Source organism: Oryzias melastigma, linkage group LG18 (assembly GCF_002922805.2).
Source record: "Oryzias melastigma strain HK-1 linkage group LG18, ASM292280v2, whole genome shotgun sequence".
NCBI classification, from domain to species: domain Eukaryota; kingdom Metazoa; phylum Chordata; class Actinopteri; order Beloniformes; family Adrianichthyidae; genus Oryzias; species Oryzias melastigma.
Genome location: NC_050529.1, coordinates 2,505,998 through 2,529,265, shown reverse-complemented (window position 1 = coordinate 2,529,265; position 23,268 = coordinate 2,505,998). Strand labels below are relative to the sequence as shown.

The window sequence follows — 23,268 nt, the reverse complement described above, 5'->3', positions numbered from 1 at the left end:
TAGATCAGACAGAAAATCCAACATCATGTTTTTATTATTCAAAAATGTATTAGACGTTTGTGGAAAAAGGACAACAACAATCATCTCAGTAAAATTACAAAACAAAAATCAAGACTTTGTGAGAATCTTCAGGTTCTAAGAATCCATTCGTCTTTAACAGAACCAGAACCGGGTCATCCGATGTCAGTTCTTGTCATTCAGGCTGCGACTCGGCGTCACACCAGCTGCTCCTCTTCTCATTTTCATTGGTTGTTCCAGATAACTGCTCGGTGAGGAGGGGCACCAGGTTGGTGTGGCCACCGGGGGGCGGCGTGGAGGAGGAGGGGGTCAGACGTCCTCCTCCAGAGTGTCAGAGAGCATGACCCAGAGGCTGGAGAAGCTGGGACGGTCCTCGGATCTCTGTAGGGTTCGCACAGGAAGTCGTTAATGTTTATAAGGAAAATCATTAACATTTCTGGTTAAAAGAATGTGTCTAAAAATGCTCGGATACATAATTTTACTGTAAAAAACATTTAAAAAAACCCTAAAAATGAAAGGTTTTGTCAGATGTGCTTAAGACTACGGTCACGTATCCCAAAATGCAAAATTTGACATCTTAATACGCATTTTTCAGAACATTTGTAATTAGGAAGCAGCATTTTTAAACGCCACACGGAGGTCACAAAGGTTCTGTAGTTCAAGTTATTCAAGCTATAAAGTGACCATCAGATGCCTCAATAAAAGTAGACGGTCCAACGCTCAAAACGTTTGACAGATTTCAAGCTTTTCTAACAAGCTTAATCTGGATTGGTTGAAGCAGCCTCAGACCGACGATCACAGATTACCGACGACTTCTGGCTACAACGTGGCGTCATCTGTACCGCCAAAAATCTGAAGTTAGAAGTCAACCGTTTTTAGAGATGACATCACTCACTCGGTCCAGTTCTCATATACAGTCAGTAGTCCAATAACAAGTTTGTTTCTAACAAGTCGGGTCGATTCCAATTGGATGAAGGTGAACACGTTCATAGATGTTTTTTTTTTTTTTTTTACCGCACTTGAAGTAGAGGTAATAATTACGGTCAATGTGTAAACCAAATGTGTCAAAGTCAAGGCCCGGGGGCCGGATCTGGCCCTTTGAGTAAATCTATCTGGCCCTCCAGATCATTTTATTTTTTGTTATTAATGACCTGATGTTATCTTGCCATTATTTCTGTATAATTTTGACAAAATATATTTTTATGGAGGGTAAAATATTGAAATTATTTAAGGTTTAAATTAATTTATTCTGGAATAATATTCCTGAATTTTTATTATACATAATTATGTTAAAAAGTTAGTTTTAAAGTCTTAAAAATTGGCATTCTGCTATTTTTTTTCGATTATTTGGGATTTACTGAGAATCTTTAGGCTATTTTGAAGTTTAGCTAATATTTCAGGAACATGCTAGCTGTTTTGGCTAATTAAGCCTTTTTTAATTAAGTTCTTCAGGCTGTTAGGTTAATATTTAAACAATGTTTTGGCTCATTTTTTGCTTTTTTTCAGGTTTTTAGGCTATTTTGAAGTTTAGCTATTTTTTTCAGCTACATGCTAGTTGTTTTGGCTTACCTAAGTTTTTTAAAATTTTCTTTTAGTTTTTTAGGCTAATTTGGTTTTTAGCTAATATTTTGTTGGCTATCAGCTTCAACGTTTTTAGCTATCAATTTCAGCATCTTCAGCGGTCATATTCATCTTACAGCATTCACACTAATATTATCTCAGGTAATACTATATATCTAGTTCATATTTATGTAAAAAGTTACATTTTTAAAGTTTTAAAAATCTAGTTTTAGAGTGTTCAATAAATGTTCGTCCTGTTCGGCCCGCGACCTAAGATGTTTTTTGGATTTTGGCCCCTGTGCGATTGACTTTGACCCCCCTGGAATGGTTGAAGGTGAATTGAAAGAAGGTCAACACAGATCTGGAGTTATATTCATAAAAAACATTTGAAGCAGAACCGTCCGGCAGTCATCTGAATGTTGAGGCTCTGGTGGTCTCACCTCCTTCCAGCAGAGCTGCATGATGTCATACAGGGTGGGCGTGGCCAGCTTGGGTCTGTACAGGCGGTGACCCTGCATTATCAGGGTGACCACCTCGTGGTTGGGGTTGTTTTCGAACGGCATGCGGCCCTCGGTGAACACCTCCCACATCAGCACACCTGGACACAAACAGAGACCCGTTCAGAGCGGCGGGACGGCGTTCCTGAACGCAGCACGGCTGCGTCACCAGCCACTTCCTGTCTGACTTTATCTGCAGCCCACATCAGTGCGGGGGAGGGGTGCTCTGCCAGCCGTCACTTCCTGCCCCATGTCAAGCATTTCTTTAGTTTCTCTTTAATTCTTCTTCTTTCTTTCATTTCTTTGATGATGATGTGATGCTTTTTTCTGTCCTTTTACTGTATATTAGAGCAAAAAAATAAAAAAATTCACTCCCACCAAATAGTAACACAGAACCGGTAAAAAGAATTTTAGTGAATGGCCCAAAAAAAACGTTTAAATTCCACAAAAATCACACGTTCTTTGTCCAATATCAGACACAGACTGATACCAAACACGGTACCGCTGTACCGGACACGGACCAAAACCAGACGTGGACTGATGCCAAATGCGGTACCGCTATACCAGACGCGGACTGGTACCAGACGTGAACTGGTACCGGACACGGACCGGTAAAAGACGTGTACTGATACCAAATGTGGTACCGCTATACCAGACACAGACTTCACTTCCTCGTCTGATATGTCTTGACATTTTTTTACCGCAGCGGTTAGATTAACACCAGCGAGAGACACTTAGCATCAACACAAAGTGCGGAACAAGGGCGGGGCTACCAACGGCCACGCCCCCAAAGAGGAGATTTTGGAAACAGAGGTTTCAGATAAACATAAAAAATGGCTTTTATTACATTAAGCTTGTGGGGTTTTGGTTAAAAACTTCATAATCATAATTAAAACACAATCTTTTTAAAATCAAAAATGAGTGATTGAGGGGACAAGAGTTCTGCTGCTTCCACCTTTGACTCCGCCCACAGGAAGAGATCCAATCAAATCAGATCTATCAACATTCAACGGATCTGTGAAATCTACTGAAACCAGCCTCTAGTGGTCGTTTCAGGAGCTGCATGGTTTTGAACAGACTCACCGTAGGACCAGACGTCAGACTTGCTGCTGTATCTGCAGAAGTTGAAGACCTCCGGCGGAGACCACTTGACGGGAAACTTGGAGCCAGACGAGCTGGTGTACTGGTCGTCCAACACGAACCTGCGGCGTTATCAAAGAGTCGCCGTCACCCCCTGGGCGAGCCGATCCGAGAGAGCAGAGACCGCCTCCTACCTGGTCATGCCGAAGTCGGACACCTTCACCACCCGCGAGTCGTTCACCAGGCAGTTCCTGGACGCCTTCGGGGAATCGAACACACGTCAGGCACCGCTCTGAGGCCGGCGGCGGGCGATCTGCGGCGAGGAGCTCACCAGGTCTCTGTGGATGAAGCCGTGCGCCTCCAGGTACTCCATTCCCTCGCACACGTCCAGGGAGATGCTCAGCAAGGACCCCAGGTCGAAGCTGCCCCGCCCCTCCTGCAGGTAGTTGAGCAGCGAGCCGTTCTCCATGAACTCGGTGACGATGTAGATGGGCTTCTGCTGGCTGCACACGCCGTACAGCTGCACCAGCTTGGGGTGGGACAGCTTCCTGTCGGACACATTCACACATCCGTTTCTGAGGGCCGTTTCCTCTCCAGCGTCTCCTCGGCGCTCTCCTCACATCATGATCTTGGCCTCCTCGATGAAGTCCTCCTCGTGCATGGCTCCTTGCCTGACGAACTTGATGGCCACTTTGTGCTGAGCCCTCCACTTGCCCAGCCTCACCTGTCCGAACTGACCGCAGCCCAGCTCCTTCATGAAGGTCAGCTCGCTCGGGTTGATCTCCCACTTTTCTGAGGAGGAGGAGACACGTCAGAGGAGAACGTGAGGAGAGGACGCTGCAGGAATGAGGGGACTCACCGTAGCTGAAGCCGGCCGTGGACGGAGCAGATTTGTCCCGTTTACCGACAGGATATCGCAACCTGGTGATCAAACCTGAAACAAACACGGACAACAGAAGTGAAGAAAAATGACCCGAGGAAGAAAGATTCAGAACAACCACTTTCAAGTCTGACTAGAACTTTATTCTGCATTCACACCGGACGCGATTGGCACGCCTCTTGTTCCTCAAATTTACTAATGACTCCCCGACCGCGGAGCAACCGCCAACGTCTTTCTTGATTTCATTTGTTGCCACATTATGGAAAACATGGATGATGTTGAGCGAGTAGCTTGGGTTTATATGTTTACGAGAACTCTATATGTCTGGGCTCACCAGATCATTCAGTTAGGGGTATGTATTGGCAAGAGTCTGGCGATACGATACGTATCCCAATTCATTTATCATGATACGTATCGCGATACATATGTATCAAGACTGTACCAGAACAATTTTCTAGCCCGATATGAAGCACCACAACTTTTGTTTTTATATCGTACTGGCAGCAACATGACACAGAGTATCAGTTCTGATTTTGACTCAGTTTTTGACTAAATATATTTTTATGGAGAGTAAAATATTGAAAGTTATTTAAGGTTTAAGTTGATTTATTCTGGAATAATATTCCTGCCTTTTTATTATTCATAATTATGTTAAAAAGTTACGGTTTCAGAGTTTTAAAGATTGTCATTCTGTGAGCTTTTTGGGCTATTTTGGCATTTACTAAGATTTTTTAGGCTGTTTTGGAGTATAGCTAATATTTTACCTACATGCTAGCTGTTTTGGCTAGTATCTGATTTAAAAAAAGTTTTTAGGCTGTTAAGCTAACATTTGCACACTAGCTGTTTAGGCTTATTTAGGCTTTTTTATTTTACTTTTTTAGGCAATTTGGGGGATTTTTTTCAGCTACATGCTAGCTGATTTGGCCAACCTAAGGTTTTTTTTTCTTTTTAGGCTAATTTGCCATATTTTAACTGGCAATCCGCTTCAGTGTTTTTTTTTTTAGCTATTAGCTTCAGCGTTTTCAGCATCTTCAGCTATCACCACTAGCATTTAAAGCAGCCAATTTCAGCTAACAGCATTCCCACTTCCATTATCACTTTATATCTAGTTCATGATGACATCATCATGTGGTTGCAACGTCCAAATCAGATTTTTATTTTCATATCTTCCTGTTTGGATTGATAAATGTTGGTAGGGATCCGTTCATGATCCGTTTTAAAAACAGTTGGAACTTTAGTGAATTCAAAAGGACGCCGCCTATATGTCACCACCAAATCAGAGTCCCTGATTGGTCAAAGTTCAACTGATTTATCTTTCAACGGCCGTTCAATGACCGCACATTTTGTATTTAGAGCTCAAAAATGAACTTCAAAAGTCTCACTACACAAGTTTTGAAGTCCAAAAGTGACATTTACACACGTTTACATTGACTTGACATTGCTTGAACGCGTGTTACCAAAGCCGGCGTGAACGTAGCAGGAAGTAACAGTTCTGGCGTCTGCAGGACTTCCGGTGTGGTGTAGCTGTGGGAGGGGTGGAGTTACCGGCTGCGTTGTGTTTGTGGTACTCGATCAGCTCCGGGATGGAGTAAAACAGGTGCTTCTCAGCCAGGTAATACTGGGGGGGTGACGTCTCCGTCTGCTTGATGTGGTAATGCTTTATGGCTGAGACGCCGTCTCTGCAGACAAACGGCGGAACAATTAAGGAACAAGAATTTTCAAAACACAGACCACCGATGGAGAGTCCTCCATCCTGGATTTATCCTGAAGTCACACTACTGAAACAGTCTGGACTTTATGTTACAGAGTGTCATTCGAAAAGTCCATAAAAATAAAAGCTGCTGTTTTTTTTGTCCCGCCACAATAAAAGACTGACGCTTTCAACAGCAGCCCCTCCCACACCCACGTAAACAACCAGGTCCTCACATGCTGATGTCACAAGGTGAGAACCGCCCCCTCCAGAAGAGTCTGCTCCGCCCCCAGGCTAACACAAACACTTTCTCTGCGGAGCTAGCAGAGATCAGCTAGCTACAAGAGCCCCCCCCCACTCCTGGATCATACACAGTCGGGTAGACGCTGGCTGTCTGTGTTTGGAGCCAGTTTAGCAATGGCGAAGAAACGCCAATTCGATTTAGCGTTCAAACTTTGTGTAGTGATGTATGACAAAGAACATTCTGGAATCTGCAGGAATGTTGGGATGGATCCTAAAAGTATCCAAAAATGGCGCAAGCAGATGAGGGTATTGGAGTGACGCCAGGAGAAAGGGAGCAGACTATTTCCTGGTGGAGAAAGGGAGCAGACTATTTCCTGGTGAAGAAAGTGAGCAGACTATGTCCTGATGGAGTAAGGGAGCCAATTATTTCCCGGTGGAGAGAGGGAGCCGACTATTTCCTGGTCGAGGAAAGGAGCAGACTATTTCCTGGTGGAGAGAGGGAGTCGGCTATTTCCTAGTGGAGAAAGGGAGCAGACTATTTCCTGGTCGAGAAAAGGAGCAGACTATTTGCTGGAGGGAAAAGAGATTACCGTATTTTCCGGACTATAAGTCGCACCGGTGTATAAGTCGCAGGGGCCAAAAAATGCATAACAAAGAAGAAAAAACCATACATAAGTCGCACTGGAGTATAAGTCGCATTTTTTTCAAGTAATTTATTTTACAAACTGGTTGAAAAAAACTACAATACATCATCCTGCAAGGTAAGTTATAACATTAATAAGAGAATAGAGAACAGGCTGCATATGTGTCAACACATATCACATATTAGCGTCATGAAAAAAACGAAAAATTGTAGCATTTATAAAATAACAGTAACAACAGTTTTAACAACAAAATAATAACAGTAACAATAACAGTAATAATAACAGTTTTTTTAACTATAGCCTAAAGAACTCATCAATTTTGCATGTAATCTCACTCCACATCGCTAAATCCGTTAAACTCTTCGTCCTCGGTGTCACTTCTGAATAACTCCGCCAGTGCCAGAGGAAGACGAAGCGGGGGTTCCACTTCTTCGCGGCTATCTTCTGTCTCGGAATCAGCTCCAGTTCCAATTATTCCAGCCTTTCTGAATCCAGACAGGATGGTCTCGGTTGTCACTGAAGCCCATGCTTGGCTGATCCATTCGATGACTTGCAGAAAAGTAGCTTGGCGCATCCTCCCGGTTGCCGTGAAGCTATGCTTGCCGTCCGTCATCCACTGCTCCCACAGGCGACGCAATGCTGCCTTAAAGCTCCGGTTTACCGCGATGTCTAGCGGCTGGAGTACTTTCGTTAAGCCTCCGGGGATGATTGCAGGTATGGAATTAAAAACTTTGAGTTTTGCTTTGAACTGTGGCGTGATGTGCGCTTGCATGCTGTCCATCACAAGCAGGGCTTTGCGTGTTCTGAAGAAGCCATCCGGGCGCTTCGTGTAGCATTTTGCAAGCCAAAAGTTCATCATTTCTTGATCCATCCACCCCTTTTCATTTACGGCCATGACAACATCAGAGGGAGGTTGGATCTTTGGCATGGTTTTTCGTTTAAAAACGATCAATGGTGGCAATTTTATTCCATCTCCACAACATGCTAGCACCACCGTGAAGTGTGATTTTTCGTGGCCAGTTGTCACTATATTCACGCTCTTTTGCCCTTTCTCTTCGACACTTCGACCCATGGGGATGTCAAAAGTAAGGGGGACTTCGTCCATGTTGATGATGTGATCCGGTGTCACGTTGTGCTCAGTTACTTGCTTTTGAACAAACTCGCGCAAACTATCGATCTTGGCTTGGAAGTCTGCTGGCAGTGTTTGGGACACAGTTGTCCGTGCTCTGATTGAGAGTCGATTGCGTTGCATGAAGCGGAAACACCAGGAAGGTCCTCCCGCAAAGTCCTTTAGATTCATCGCCTTGGCAACAACCTGGGCATGGAGACGCAACTGCACCGTTGACAAGCCTCTCCCCGCGGCACGTTGTTCAAGCACCCACTGATGAACTTCTTTCTCTAGCTGTGGCCATCTAGCTTTGTGACCGCGATTAGCTTTTTTTGTTTTCTTCATGGCTGTAAGAGTAGCCTCCGCTTTACGCCAGTCCCTAACAAGTTTTTCACTTACTCCAAACTTTCTCTCTGCTGCTCGATTACCGTTTTCAGCTGCAAATTTCACTACTTGCAGCTTGTAGTCTGCAGCATATGATTTTCTTTTGGGGGGCATTTGTCTTTAGTCTTCTCTGTTTTCCTTGTAAGCTAACGTTTACTGTTTAACTCGCTAATTGTTAAGGGGTATCGGATATCGCAGTGTAAGCCTAGAGTGCCCTCTTGTGGCTGTCTGTGAAATTACCGGATATTTTTCCTCCCAAAAAATGTCCGGTAATTGCATAGATCACTATAAGAGGGCACTCTAGACTTATGGTCCATATCTCATCTCATTAAAAATGCGCACATAAGTCGCACTGGACTATAAGTCGCAGGGACATTCAATCTATGAAAAAAACCGCGACTTATAGTCCGGAAAATACGGTATTTTCTAGTGGAGTAAAGGAGAAGGCTATTTCCTGGAAAAACGGAGTAGATAATTTCCTTGTGGAAAAAGGGAGATGACCATTTCCTGGTGGAGAAAATGGGAAGACTTTCCTGGTTGAAAAAGGGAGCGGACTATTTCCTGGTGGAAAAAGAGAGCGACGAATTGGAAGAACTGGTTTTAATGTGGATTATTGAGCATAGATTTTTCGTGGGTGACCCGCTGACGAGGACGCCTCTTAGATGATGTCATTAAATAGGCGGGACCATCAAAGAGATCAAGTTGTTTTTCTTCTGGGTATGAAAAAAGTTCACAAAAATAACTCATATCTCATAAATAATTATTTTTTTAGCGTCCCAAAGGTAATATATGATCATATATATAGATATAATTTACTCTGAAAGACTAAAGAAAATTATGGTATGGCTCCTTTAAAACAGACGATGAGAAAAAGGTTTGAAGGTTAAACAGAAACAAAGCAGAATCAATATATGAGTCACTTCATGAACACATCAACAGCCTCTCGTTACCCTGCAGAGCCCTTGGTGTACAGAGACACTGTGTAGGTTTCCGGAGTGCTGGAGTCTCTCACGATGAAGGCTCCCACTTTGTCCTGCAGGGGGCGACAAAATCCTAAATTCAAAAACTTTTCCGTTTCACTTCAATGCAAATACATTTTGCTAAACTGTTTTGGCGACGATCGTCGAGCAGGAGACCCACCTCGTTCCTCAGCAGCTCCTCTGCTTTGTTCCTGTTCACCTGTTTACTGTACCAGCTGGAAAACACACGCAAAGAATGAAAATACAAAACTTTATTGAAACCCCAGAGGATGTACAGACGTACTTTTATTAAAGAAAGTACATAAAAACGATGTTCTAGTCGTAGTGCAGCTAAAATAAACCACTTCCTGTTGGCAGCTCAAACTGAAGGACCTGCAGCTAAAAGACTAAGAATAAGCCCCGCCTCCAGTCTTTCCTTGATTAACAACAACGGTTCAAACCATCTTGAAATGGCGCTCGCTCTTACCCATACTGCACCAGGTTCCCAGACCTCTTCTCTGTGACGTAGTTACTCGGGATGTAGCCTTCCTCACTGACAAACACAGTTAGCAAAAACAAAAACGTTAACAAAAAAACATGAAGAAACTTTTCTGCTGTAACCATACTGGTTACAATGTACTCCAAAATGTACTGATTTTACCGTACTGGTTACACTATAATTCAGGAGGTACTGATTCACCCATGCTGGGTACACAGTACTTCAATGGGTGTTGACTTCCAGTTATGCGGTACTTTAAAAAGGCAGTGATTCTACTGTATTGCTGTAGATTCTACAGGGCCGTACCAGAAAAGACAAAAAGACTCAGGGACAGTTTCATCCCAAAAGCTGTGACTGCACTGAATGGCAATTTTAAACCATAAACCATCTGATACTTGGGTATTCCTCTGCAACTCTTACACTCTTGTTCAATTTTTAACATTTTCTTATTTCTCGCGCATTGTCTGATACTTATGGAGTTCTCCATTTTGATTATCTTTATTGACCGTTCACATTGGAGAGAGTTACGTACTTCAGACTTCAGACGGTATTGATTCACCCGTTCAGAATGTAGTGACTCAATCTGACCAGTTACTACGTACTTCAGAAGGCATTGGTTCACTTGTCAGAGGGTAGTGACTCTTTTGGAACAGTTACGGGGTACTTCAGAAGGTATTGGATCAACCATTTAAAAGGTAGTAACTCACTTGTACCGGTTACGTTGTACCTCAGAAGGTACTGATTCACCCATTCCAAAGGTAGGGACTCAGTCATACTGGCTTCGTGGTACCTCAGAAAGTATCCATCACCTGTTCAGAAGGTAGTGACTAACTTGTACTGGTTACACGATACTTCTAAAGGTATTGAACCCGTTCAGAAGGTAGTGACTGTTTTGGACCAGGTACGTGGTACTTCAGAAAGTATTGATTAACCCATTCAGAAGGTAGTGACTCAGTCGTACTGGTTACACGATACTTCAGAAAGTACCGATTAACCCGTTCAGAAGGTAGTGACTCTTTACAAACAAGGTACGTGGTACTTCAGAAAGTATCGATTAACCCATTCAGAAGGTAGTGACTCACTTGTACCAGCTATGTAGTACTTCAGACGGCATTGATTTGTCTGTATAGATAATGCAGTACTTCAGAAGATGCTGACTCAGCTGTACTGGTTACATGGTACTTTAGAAGGTGTGGACTCACCCGTACTGGTTGCGCGCCTTGAACCAGTTGGCGTCGCACCTCTCCACGATGACGTACTCGTTTCCTTTGACCAGACTCAGGTCGTGCGGCTCGGCTCCTGGAAAGTCGTACAGCGCCACCACCGTGTCCTCTTCGTCTTCGTCGTCCTCGTCCATGTCTCCGTCATCGTCCTCAGACGTGGGGATAGGGGGAGGGGACGGGCGCTGTAGGTAGAAAGGGGGCGGTTACTTCAGGGTCTCATGATGCGTTCATAGTCCTGGTCCATCTGTGTCATGCTCACTTGAATTGGTCCTGGAATGGGAGGAAGAGGCTTTCTAGTATCTGGAAAAAAGGAAGAGAAGTGTCGAGTTCAGCAGAAGGTTTGGACGTTCAGGAGGATTCACAGGAGAAGGTTTAGGACCCCTCCGCATCAATTTTTGACGTTTTAGGTGTCCCCAACTTGTCGTTTTTTGATGTGCTGGCTGTTCGTAAAATCAAAAATCCTCAACCCTCGGGATGCGATACCGATGTGGTACTGGATGCGCACTGGGCCTCGGGACATGTCCATTACAGCTACCCTAACCTTAATCTGGTACTGGATCGCGTTTGGTACTGCATCTGGTTCGCACCCGATACCACATCTGGTGCCGGCTCAGGTCTGGTACTGCATCTGGTCCACTGTCGAGTTAGGGTTAGGGTACCGGATGCGATACCGGATGCGCACTGGTCCTCAGGATCCGTCTAAAACTGGTGCCCTAGCCCAGAAGTAGTACTGGTTTGCATTTGGTACTGTGTCTGGTTTGTGAACCACGTCTGGTACTAGTTCGGGTCCGGTACCGCATCTGGTCAGCTGTCGTGTTAGGGTACCGGACGCAGTACCGCATCCGGTATTGCATCCAGTACCGGAACCAACCAGGTCAAGGTACCAATACCAGATTAAGGCTAAAGCACCCGTACTGGACGCATCCTGAGGACCAGTGCACATCCGGTCCGCTGGCAGGTTAGGGTACCAGATGCGGTACAGGATTTGCACTGGTCCTCAGGCTGCGTCCAGTACTGGTACCCTAACCAAGTACCGATACCCTAACCTTAACCCGGTACTGGTTCGTGTTTGGTACCGCACCTGGTACCACATCTAATACCGGTTCAGGTCCGGTACCTCATCTGGTCCACTTTTGGGTTAGGGTACTGGTAGAGCCAACAGGTAATTCCTGTTTGTAAAACCCAGATGGAGGGGTCACTAAATCCATGTGTTTAACCTTAGGGATGATAATGATAACTGTTAGCAAACACCAGGACTTTTTAATTTTGTTGTTCTCCGAGGCTTTTATTTTTGTAATCATTGATGATCAAAAACTGAATTGAACTTTTGGACTTTAACTCTTGTTGTTTTGGTTAACTGCACTTTAGTTCTTGGTAAATGTTGAGGAATAATAAGCAGTTGATTTGGCTTTATAACTTAAATGGATGCTGAATATCCATGTAACATTTATTACAAAATATCAGACTGTCATCTGTAAACGGTGTGATATCGTGCAAACTTGTACTTCCCTCTAAAATCTGGTCAATTTTCAAAATAAAACCTGACTCACTGATTCTTAACACTGATTTTCTTTCAGACCCGAGGAGAGTCTCTCATGAATCCCTCAGTGTCAACGTTTTCATTCTGGTTTTCGTGTCAGTTCCTCTTATGTTCTAATGAAACCTCGGTTGACTCTATTATCATCCCACAAACCCTCTGAGAGTCTCAAAGGAACCTGAGGTTTGGCGGAACAACCCCAGTGTTGCAGAAGTGCATTGTGGGTCCTGAAGGGCCTTTATGGCCCTTTGAATATTTTTGCTGACTCTGCTTTTTAAAACAGATTTCCCAACAGTTCTTCCTCGTTTTAGTGGCGGAGTGGGTTTTGCAAAGTCAGCAGTCTTGGACTCGGGCTGCAAATGTTTATGGAGAACTCAATGACTTGACACCAGACGGAAGTCTTTCAGCTCATTTAGAGAATCCTGCACTAAAGCTAATGACAAAGCTGAGCGTGTCAGGAGTTACAGACTCTATTATTACAGGGAAACATGTCAAAAATAGATACAAAGTGAAGAAATACTGTAGAGCGTGAAATAATTTGAGTTTCTATTGTTGGATTCAAGCTGTAAATCTGAAAATCTATGACCAATTTTCTCACACATGAACTTCACAATGGTTTCGGTTTCAGCATCAGACGGTCATCCTTAAACTACGTTCACACTAACTGTGATTGTGCAAACCGGTACCGGGTTTGGGTACCAGTGCTGGCCCGGTATCACGTCCGGTGTGGGGTTAGGGTTAAGGTACTGGTACTGGATGAGGATACCGGGACATGGCACGCACAGGTAACAGTTCACAACCCGGATGCTGGGTACCCATGATTTAATCGGAACAACCATCAAGTCAAAAAGCATCGAGTTGAGAACAACCAAAACATAAATTTTTGACGCGGAGGAGTCCTTAACCAAACGTCAATATGTGATGAGTTGGGAGCCAGAATGTGACGGTTTTATGGATAATAATTATTACTTGAAATATTTAAATATTAGTTTCAATAAATCTATTATTCTCGCTTTTATTTCTTCAGATTCTTGTTCATGGCCGTGGACCACGCCCCCGACACCATCCTGCATCTCTGAGTGAGAGTGATTCCTGCTGGGTCGTCTGTCCTCCTGCTCCTCCACTTCTGCTTCGTCTTGATTATGGACTTCATCGTCCCTCAGCTCCATCTGAATGAACTCTTCTAGATTCATAGTTGTAGAAGCTAATCTTTCTTTAACTGTTCTGGTATCTCCTGTCCGTCCTGGGATAGGATCTCTCCTTCATGTGGGAATCCCTAAGGTTTCTTCTTTTTTCCTGACTCAGGTTTTTTTAGGAGTTTTTCCTTAGCGGGAAGGAGGGTCTAAGGTAGGGGTCTTAGATTTACGGCCCCCTTCTTCACATGAAAGATTAATAGGTGTGTTCGAGATCCCCCGGCGCCTCGCCTGCATCGTTGGCGAGACTAAGCTGCTGCTGGAGGGGGCGGAGAAAGGCTCCTGAGATGAACGACGGGACTGTACGAGATCAAGGAGTTGGGGGTTGTCCTTAACATTCGGTTGAATTTTAATAAGCCACTACTCCTAGTATGATCTGTGCTGTTATGTCTTTTAAATTATTTTAACATCTTTCAGAGTAAATAAGATTAAAAAATAGCTGTTTGGTTCATTTCATGTGGAATGTCCCAAATAAACAGATAAAATAGAAAATAAAGTTCATTTTAAAGACAACAATAACAAATATAGTCACAAATTATTTGAAATCTTGTTTATTTTTTCATCAGTGCTGCAAATATCATCAGTATCATTAGTTAATTTGCTCAAGTTAAACCAATATCTCTTCAAAATATTGTACCTATATTACCATTAATTACCATAATAATTTAAAAAACTTCTAAATAACCTGATTTTTTTTTTCTTTCTTTCCTTTTTTTGAGAATACTTCCAAAACTATCAGACAAAGTAAAAACAAGTCTTTCCTTGTTTCCCTCCACAGTAGTGATGAATTCTGTCTTTTCTCAGAGATTCAGTTCTTTGGTTCACTGTAAACAGCGGCTCTTTCTGCTACCAAATGGATTTTAGATTGTTTTTCTATATTTAATTTATTATCAACTACTATGTAGGATTATGCACAATATCCATAACTAATGTAAACATGTTTTTATTCACATTCCCCCCAGGGGGCGCGCCCCACCATTAGAGAAACACTGCTGTAGTCAGTCAGTCAATAAGTGGTTCTTCAGTCGTCTGTATCTGCTGTATGGTTATTATTTTATTTATTTATTAATGATTGATTAATTAATTAATTCATGATTATTAATGACCCTACAACCGTGAGTTTTGAATCCCTTAATTAGGCACCATTATATTAATTCCTACTTTTTGATTCTCTGTGGGTTTTTCGTCTGTATCGTCTTCAGGGTTCGTTCCTGCGCTTCCTGCTAGGAGGAGCTGATCCTCTACAGAACCACAGCCGGCATGAGTGTCGGTAGAACCGCTCTTACTGTCTCTGTAGGGGTTGTACTCCTCGCAGCCCATGGCCTGCTTTTCCACCTGACGACAGCAGAGCCACGCCCCGTCCAGCCAGAACATGGAGTGAAACTTCACCAGCACCGCCTTGTTGTCTTTGATCTCTGTGAGAACGCACAAACACCATCAGAACAGAGAAACCGACGGTTCCTCAAGGACAACCGATGGTCTGAAAGTTTAGACGTTCAAGAGTCGACTTCTTGACCGTGATGATGTTGAGGAAGTAAAATCCCAGAGAATGAAGCGTATGTCAGGCAGCTGAGAGAGTGGAGGAGAGGTGTTCTCAGCCTCTGAACTGTGTCAGGAGGTGCATGTAAGTTCAGTGGAAACAGCGGGGGCAGCTGTCAAACGTGTGAAATCCTGCGACGTGTGGTTGGGGGTGTGAAACCACCTCTGCTGCCTCTCAGGTGCTTCTCTTGCTGGGTTTAAGTACTGACCATATTTGAGTCTCTGGACCCAGTTGGTCCTGCTGTCCTGACTCGGAGCGAACACGTACAGGGTGTTGGTGTCGTACACGACCTGGACACAAACACGACATCAGGGAAGGCGCCAGGCAGTACCAGTGTCGAGATGTGGCGCACACGTACCTGGAATGGGTACTTGTTCTGGCAGGGAATGCTCCCACCGTTGTTCTTGACGATTTCCACGCAGCGGATGCGGCTGAGCTCGATAGAGCCTTTCTTGAACTTCTTCTGTTGATGGAAACAATTTGTCAAAGGGCTTCCTCTTTCTGCTGAAACCTGTTTCATCTTCACTGCATGAGAGGATTTGCTATCAAGCTTTAAGAAGTGTCACTTCCTTCAGCTGTGTCTTGGAAAACAATCTCTGCCGGAGTGGAGGCGTGAAGGGGTTTGAACTGAACTGCACGTAAATAGAAACACAGAAAACTCTATTCTTTACAATAGAAACATCAGCAGAAGGTCGATCCTCCAAAGGTCAACAAGATCATTCATAATTTTTGTTCAATGGTTTTTGGTAGCAGAGAAGGTCAAAGACCACTGAGCAGTCCGGACTGGATTAGAAAAGTCCAGACTATTCAAGAGAGCGTTTCCATTGAGTGTTGAAGAGTCAAGGCCGGTGTAGACCATTGACCTATCTTTGTGTCACAACTATTGAGGTTCTCCGTATTCCCGAATTCAGCGTGTCTCCAGTTACTAAGCCCCAGAAATAAGGGGGAATACTTAATGCAAAAAAATTAATATACTTTGCAAGAAGATTGTCGGAGACAAAGAAGAGTACAGCCGATAAGAGGATCAAACTTTCAGCTTAGATCTTGAATTGTGAAGAATACTGGTCGGAAAATTGCAATTGTCGTAAAACCTTTCCGCCAATCAATTAATTTCAACGTATGACAATAGTAGCTACGCCCTAACTGGTCTGTTGCATTTTTTATGGACCTATAACCAACGGGGACTACAGTAGCTCCACCTTAACTGGTCCGTTCCATGTTTTTATGGACCTATGACCAAAGGGGACAACAGTAATTCCGCCCAAACTGGTTCATTCCAATTTTTTATGGACCAATAACCAAACGGGACAACAGTAGCTCCGCCTATTATGTTGGTGCAATGACTTTGCACCATCATAATACAACACCACCGCAAATTGTTTGCATATCAAGGAACAGCTACTTTACTCCGCCTCAAAATGCTTGAAAATATACTAATTGATTAAACAGTTGAAGAGTTACAGTTGATCGAAGAGCATGAGTAATTCTGCCAAAAGCTTCTATTTGAAGGTGAAACAAAAGAACAGAGACGACCTCGGGTTTTCCATCGTAGTACGTCAGTTTGTTCTTGGTGAGGACGAACAGCCGCTCCTTGTAGTTCAGAGGGGAAGTTATTTTCTTCTGCTGCGAACGCTTGATCAGCTTCTCCTCCAGAATCAGTTCAACACTCATTCTGGATCCATCCACAGCGTCCGCCCATTGATCGGAGTCGTTATTCCACAGAAGGATGGACCTGATCTGTGGAAATGATGAGAAGCTTCAGCACCAAAGTCAACATAATGACAGTTTCCTAAGAACAGTCTTGTTCGGTAGAGTACACCAGTGATTGATAGCAGTAGTCTCTTAAGGCCACAGACGAGCCATAGGAGGCTGGAGATGGTGTACGATGTCTGTAGCTTTCGGTTTCACTTAACTTTTGAGTAAAAATTTCATTTTCATTTACTGTAAAAGCTATAAATTTGAATCCTCAGAATCTGAAAATGACCTAAGTTGTTTTTTTTTCTCTACAGTTCAGGTACCAGGTGGAGCAGTCTCTGAAAGCTAAAAGAAATGCAATGAGTTATGTAGCAGACTAAAGTCAATGAATATTGGAGTGCTAATGCTAACATTACTAAGATTATGCTGAAATAAGGACAGCTGATAGAAAACTTAGCATGCTAACCCAAATGTAGGCAAACTCATGCTAAAGTTACTATGCTAATGCAAAAAATATGATTCTACACTCTCCGTCTAAATGCAAACATTAGCAAACAGATGCTACACTTAGCATGTTTACACAATTGTTAACAAAATAATAGTAAAGGTAGCACTATAGCTTAAATGTAAGCAAGGTGATGCTAAAGACGGTATGCTAACACAAAGGTTAGCGAGCTGATGTAACAGTTGGCATGCAAATGCAAACATTAGCAACCTGATACTACACTCAGCGTGCAAATGCAAGTAAACTAATACTGAAGTAAGCATGCTAGCGCAAAAGTAAGCATGCAAATGCTAAAAAAGAAGCAAGCTGATGCTACACTGAGCATGCTAACACAAAGGTAAGCAAACTAATACTTAAGTTAGCATGCTAACGCAATTGTAAGCAAGCTGATGCTAAAGTTGGCATGCTAACAAAAAAATAGCAAGTTGATGCTACAGTTAGCATGCTAATGGAAATGTGGACAAGCTGATACTAAAGCTAGCATTCCCATGTAAAAGTAGGCGAGTCAATGCTACAGTTAGCATGCTAGTCCAAATGTAGACTAAGTGATGCTAAAGTTAGCATGCTAGTCCCAATGTAGACAAGCTGATTCTAATGCTAGCATTCTAATGCAAAAGTAAGAAAGTAGATGCTACAGTTAGCATGCTAGTCCAAATGTAGACAAACCGATGATAAAGTTAGCTTTATAATGCAAAAGTGGGTGACTTGCAAATGTAGACAAAGGTAAAGTCTGCATGCTAACGTACAATTTACCATGCTAACCAAAGAGTCTGGAGCGCACAATGGTTTAATTACACAGTCCGAGTCAGAACATAAACATTGGTGGAGGTGAACGTTTGGTCACAGGAAACGAAGCTAAATACACCAAAGACAGCCGAAGTTATTTTGGAACTCTTGTTTTAGAAAGATCTGTTTCTTGGCTGCGTCTCCTCTTTTTACGATTTATCAAGACCCTTTGTGCTTATATCTGTGTTTTTAAATTAATATTTGAGCTTCATTGACAAATTCCAATCGTTAAATGATCATGTTTATTAATCGTGTCTTGTTTTCATTCTATTTTAGATGTAAAAAATGCTCTAAATTAGTATCAAATGAAATGTGAAAATGTTTATTTTACTAAAAATATGTATGTAGTTTGATAATCATTCTTTATCTTGTATCTAGAACAAACATCACAAACTGCTTTGACATTAGAAACCAAAGTTTCTGAAACCATGCTCAAGCCACAGAAAGTTATTTCAGTCACTTCGAAATCAGATCTGTGAAAAGGTTTCAGTTTGAATTTATATTGCTGTTTGATAAAGCAATTTAAGTTCTGTTCTGGGTTTAAGGTTCAACCTAGAGACCGTCAGAGACTCATACGACTACGCCAATAGTTAACTCAAGAAAAGAAACTGCAAAGAGAAAATCCAGACATGATTAAGAACAATGTACAAGCCGGGATTCAGACCTGCAACCTTCCTGATGAGACTCCGCGGTGATTCAGAATTCCAAAGCAGCAACAGAACAGCCCGGTTCCCACTGTGGACACTAAACTGCTAATGATCAAACTCTAGCTGTGATGAACCCTCACTGCAAACAGCACTTCCTGACTGCAGCTTTACAGACCACAGACAAGAGAAAGCAGCACACCACTACACATCACACCTGTCAACTCACGGCTTCATCTGCAGTTTCCTCTCATGAACTTTATGCACCTTCAGTTAAAGTCTTAGTCACTACTACCCGTCAATTGGGCAAACCTGTGTGAGTCACGTCACGGCGCCCTCAAGAAATATCAAGATAGTACAAACCCATAGACGCGGGGATGGGCAACTCCAGGCCTCGAGGGCCGCATTCCTGCATGTTTTTCCAACATATCCCACTCGGGCATGTTATTATTGGCGGGACAAATCTGAACCAGGTAATCAGTCATGAGTAGGGCTTGGATGTCTGGAAATCGTGGACACACTGGACCTTGAGTTGCCCATTCCTACGATGTTCTTATCCGTTTTTGTTTTTCTACAGGCATGCTGCTGACAACAGACCGTAGTCAAGAGTAAGGATGAAGAAGATGAAACAGGTGTGTCGTACAGATCTTGTCCTGGACTAATTTGGCCTTTATTAAGGTTTTTTAAGCTATTTTGGAGTTTAGCTAAAATTTCAGCTACATGCTAGCTATTTTGGATACCTTAACCTTTTTTTTTGTTTTTTAGGCTGTTTTGGAATTAAGCTAATATTTCAGATATATGTTAGCTGTTTTGCATAATTTAGGATTTTTTTTAAAAACGTTTTTAGGCTAATTTGGAGTCTAGCTAATATTTCAGCAACATGCTAGCTATTTTGGCTAACCTTTTATTGTTATTGGCTTTGAAAAAAGAATTTAGGCTAATTTGGCATTTAACAAATATTTTAGCTGGCTATCAGCTTCAGCATTTTCAGCTAACAATTTAAGCATCTTCAGCTATCGTCACTAGCATCTTTAGTGGCCAAATTCATCTCACAGCATTCACACTAGCATCTTTGCAGACAATGCTAGTGTGAATATATCCAGTTTTTAGTTAGTTTAAAGTTAGTGATGGTTAAGATGTGTGCTTTAGATCCTCTTTCTGCATGAATCAACTAATCTGAAAAAAGAATCGGTGATTCTTTGACTATTAAAATCATCGTTTGTGACAGCCCTCCAAGACGTAAACCATTAGTTGTAAAAGAAAAAAACTAAAATTGTTCACAAATACAGAGTGTGAGACTTTATCACAACTCAAGTACAAAACTCTACAAAACTGGACTCCACAGAACTCAGAATCTGAACGTTCATGATCACCAGAACAAAACCAGAATCTCATCATGAGCTTGAAAGGATTCCCTCAAAAAAAAACGATTGAAGTGAATCAGACAGTGTTGAGGGTAAAAGATGATGACTTTGCTTTAACCACTAAACGCACAAACTCACTTCTAAAACCGAAATGTTTCAAAGTCCAAAACTCAAGATAACAGAGACCTTAAAACCATGAGGAAATAAGGGGCAATGAGAGGAATGAACACGCCCACAAAAAGATAAAATAAGCTGCACGGTCATGGTTACATTCTTCATTCTGCATTCTCATTGATCCATTCCAGAAACTAGAACATCAGTAAAAAAAAAGAACGTTTTAAAGTGTCGCACAAGCAGCTGAACGAGAAAAAGTCAAAAGAAGTGGCTGCAGCGGAGCCTCAAACTTTAGCCGCTGCAGTCACTGCTGAGTCAAGGTCTCCTGTCACTGCTGCCTGCGCAGATGCTGACAAAATCTGCAGTCAGATTCTGCAGGCGCTGCTGTCCGCCGACTGCAGGTGGAGTCTGCAGTCACTGCTACCTGAGCTGTTGCTGCTGTCTGCGCTGCTGCGAGCAGAAACTGCAGCCACTGCAGCAGTCAGGCTCTGCATTGACTGTTGCCTGCGCAGCTGCAGACGTATGCAGCTGCATGACTACAAAGTATGAGACAGCAGGCACCATCTCGACTTCGCACTCACTTCCAATAACGTTTTTCTTCCCATAACCATATTACCCACAATCCCACTGTCCATATCACATTTAAATTAGTAAGTCAAGCAGGGAGATCTTATTTTCTTTAAGAAAAAAAATCAAAGAATTCAAAATGTCTTTTAAACATTTAAATGGGGGGTGAATCAAAAATAGTCAGATTATTTTTAATTTGAAAACATAAATATTAAAATTTTCCTCAATTTATTTAAAATGTTGTAAACTCACTAATGCTGTTAATATGAGCTCTTCAGGAAGAGACAGTTGATTCAAAAGTCGATTTTCTTGCTTTCTAATCTCGTTTCCGACGACACTTGAACGCGGCACGGAGGGGCTCCTGTCACGCGCGAACGCGCACCCCAAACACCTGCTCTATGATTTATAAAAACGATTTAAAAGCAACGTAAATGTATAAAATGATCAAAGTAACAGCGATTCTGACCCAGTTCAACCCGCGTTTTGATGACGTCACCGCAAAGGTGTAATTAATTTACCGCAAACTCTCCGCAGACTTCAGGTTGGAGTCGGTTTGAAGGAAGTTCCGCGGGCTTTCCTCCGCCTAAATCAGAGCCGAACCCCCCACCGACACGCGGTTCCGCTCATTCAGAACCGAGCCTCACCTCCGGGCTTCATCCTCGCTCTGCGCCCCTCCGAGAATCACGGGAGCTGGATTCAGGAAATGAAGGGGGGCTGAGGGGGGCGCGCGCGAGCGCTCAAACTTCCTCGTGCCGCGGAGTCGGGGGGGGAGGCGGGGGGTCGGATCACTGATTATTCAAATCAGACAGAAACCGTTTCAGGTCACGCGGACACGTTTTCGAGTCATTTTAAAGCAAAGAGTCACTGAACCTGAACGCAACCAATCAAACCAATGACAAGAAAGTTCTAGAAATGTATGTGTGTAAATGCAGCACACTTTCATTTTGTTTTAGAACCAAAAACTGAAAAATCAAACTAAAGTAGTTCCACCACCGTTCACTTAAAAATAACATTAAAGGAATTTAATAATATTTACTAAAAGAACAGAATATCAATGGGCTTCATGCTTCATTCAGAAGCAGGTCAGTCATAAAATATAATAGCTAATTGCTAAACTAAACTAAACAGACTGAACTAAACTGGTTATCTCAGTCCTTAAACCATCCTTCCTGGTAAGGAAAAACTCATAAAAAACCTGATTCAGGAAAAAAGAAGAAACCTTATTGATGTCCACATGAGGACGGACAGGAGATTTACCAGAACTACTAAAGAGAAGTTAACTTATCTAACTCTGCAACTCTCCCCCAGCCAGATAGGACTGGGGGAGAGGGGGTGAGGTCCACAGCCACGACGAGCCAGAGGCGAGGTCCACGACCAAGAACAGGAGTATGGACGATCCACCAGGAATCTGAAATCTCCTCTGGAGGGGAGTGGGGAACAACATGTGAATCACACTGCACCAAACAAGTGCATTATTAAAGATTTATCCAAAGTCCACCATCCTCAACAGGAAAAGGGGTCTTGGACTTGGTAGAACATCAGGTCTTCAGGATGTCCAGCAGGTTTGGTCTGTTTAAGCTAGATACTCGTCCTGTAGATGGCCCAAACGGCCAACAGGAAGTCCACCACCTTCCACCTTGGCTGCTTGTCCTCCTTCTAAACCCAAAAGAACCTCCTCATAGTCCAACTCCGGTCCACACCTGGACTCAGTCCCTGTAGAATACACAACAAAACAGAACAGTTCAGGAACATGACATTGATCACTTGGGGGCGATGTTGTCCCAAACAAGCTCCGATCAAGATGCTGAACATCTTCTGATCATGGTGTACGTCTACACCATGAACTTCTTAGATTCTCATAGCGGCGGTTTCCTCCTCCAATCCTGATCCACACAGCTTCCAGCGTTTGGTTCTCCTCCATCATTGGTCTACTGGAATTCACACGGAAGTGATCCGCGTCGGAGTACATTTGCAAGAGAACTGAGCCTCTTATCCTCAAGTGGACTAGAGTTCACTTTGTTTGTCCACACTCGAGTTTAAATGAACTCCAGAGGAATTTCAACAAGAACAAAACTCACAGGGTAAATGTGAATTCATCCTCCGGCGTTCCTCAAGGATGTGTCTTCTAGACTTCACTTTTTAACCAAGAGAACATGAGGGGGGTTTCAGAAAACAGCAATACAAGTAGCATTATTGGGCGTAATTGTAGTGCAATTACTATAATCCTTTATGTTGATTTTCAAACTATGTCAGTGACTGACATTTTATTCTGAAAATTGAAGCATTATTGGGTTACAATGACACCAGAAGTACCAAAGTGATGAAGCTCTCCTACAGTTACACAGTATCACCAGGTGGAGGTGCTGCAAATACTGTAGAAACATTCTTACTTCATGCATTTTGTCAAATGTCAAAGTCTCAACTCCAACAACAGATGCAGTCAATCATTTATGCAATTTTAGCCTTAAAGCTTGAAATAATTTTCCTTAAACTTTTTAACTGCAGTTCCATGAAAAAAGGCATGAAGTTTGTCTCAAA

General features: G+C 42.8%; 1 protein-coding gene across 4 annotated transcripts; it reads right to left on the bottom strand.

The window, feature by feature from the left end:
* tec (tec protein tyrosine kinase) lies at positions 1 to 21,513 on the bottom strand. Of its 4 annotated transcripts, none has more exons than XM_024288482.2 (18): positions 21,375 to 21,513; positions 16,589 to 16,792; positions 15,414 to 15,518; positions 15,264 to 15,345; positions 14,802 to 14,930; positions 11,045 to 11,085; positions 10,765 to 10,967; positions 9,551 to 9,616; positions 9,245 to 9,299; positions 9,055 to 9,137; positions 5,581 to 5,714; positions 4,015 to 4,089; positions 3,776 to 3,947; positions 3,487 to 3,703; positions 3,350 to 3,414; positions 3,159 to 3,277; positions 2,019 to 2,176; positions 1 to 399 (listed from the first exon to the last, which is right to left on the bottom strand). In XM_024288482.2, exons 2-18 carry the CDS (start codon positions 16,724 to 16,726, stop codon positions 328 to 330), a joined length of 1,914 nt encoding a protein of 637 aa, XP_024144250.1. In that variant the 5' UTR covers positions 16,727 to 16,792; positions 21,375 to 21,513; the 3' UTR covers positions 1 to 327. The 4 variants fall into 4 exon arrangements, with proteins under 4 accessions (XP_024144250.1, XP_024144251.1, XP_024144252.1 ...); XM_024288483.1 differs by having other exon boundaries at positions 21,249 to 21,386; XM_024288484.2 differs by lacking the exon at positions 21,375 to 21,513 and adding an exon at positions 20,983 to 21,127.
* Positions 21,514 to 23,268: the final 1,755 nt, after the last annotated feature.

Bases quoted from the DNA above. Each gene is read 5' to 3' on its own strand.
- tec (XM_024288482.2), bottom strand. From the start codon at position 16,726: ATGAGTGTTGAACTGATTCTGGAGGAGAAGCTGATCAAGCGTTCGCAG. The intron at 9,617-10,764 runs GTGAGTCCACAC...TGTGTTTGTCAG, and splicing joins AAGGCGCGCAACCAGTACGG to TGAGGAAGGCTACATCCCGA. The intron at 400-2,018 runs GTGAGACCACCA...CGAACCCTACAG, and splicing joins TGCAGCTCTGCTGGAAGGAG to AGATCCGAGGACCGTCCCAG.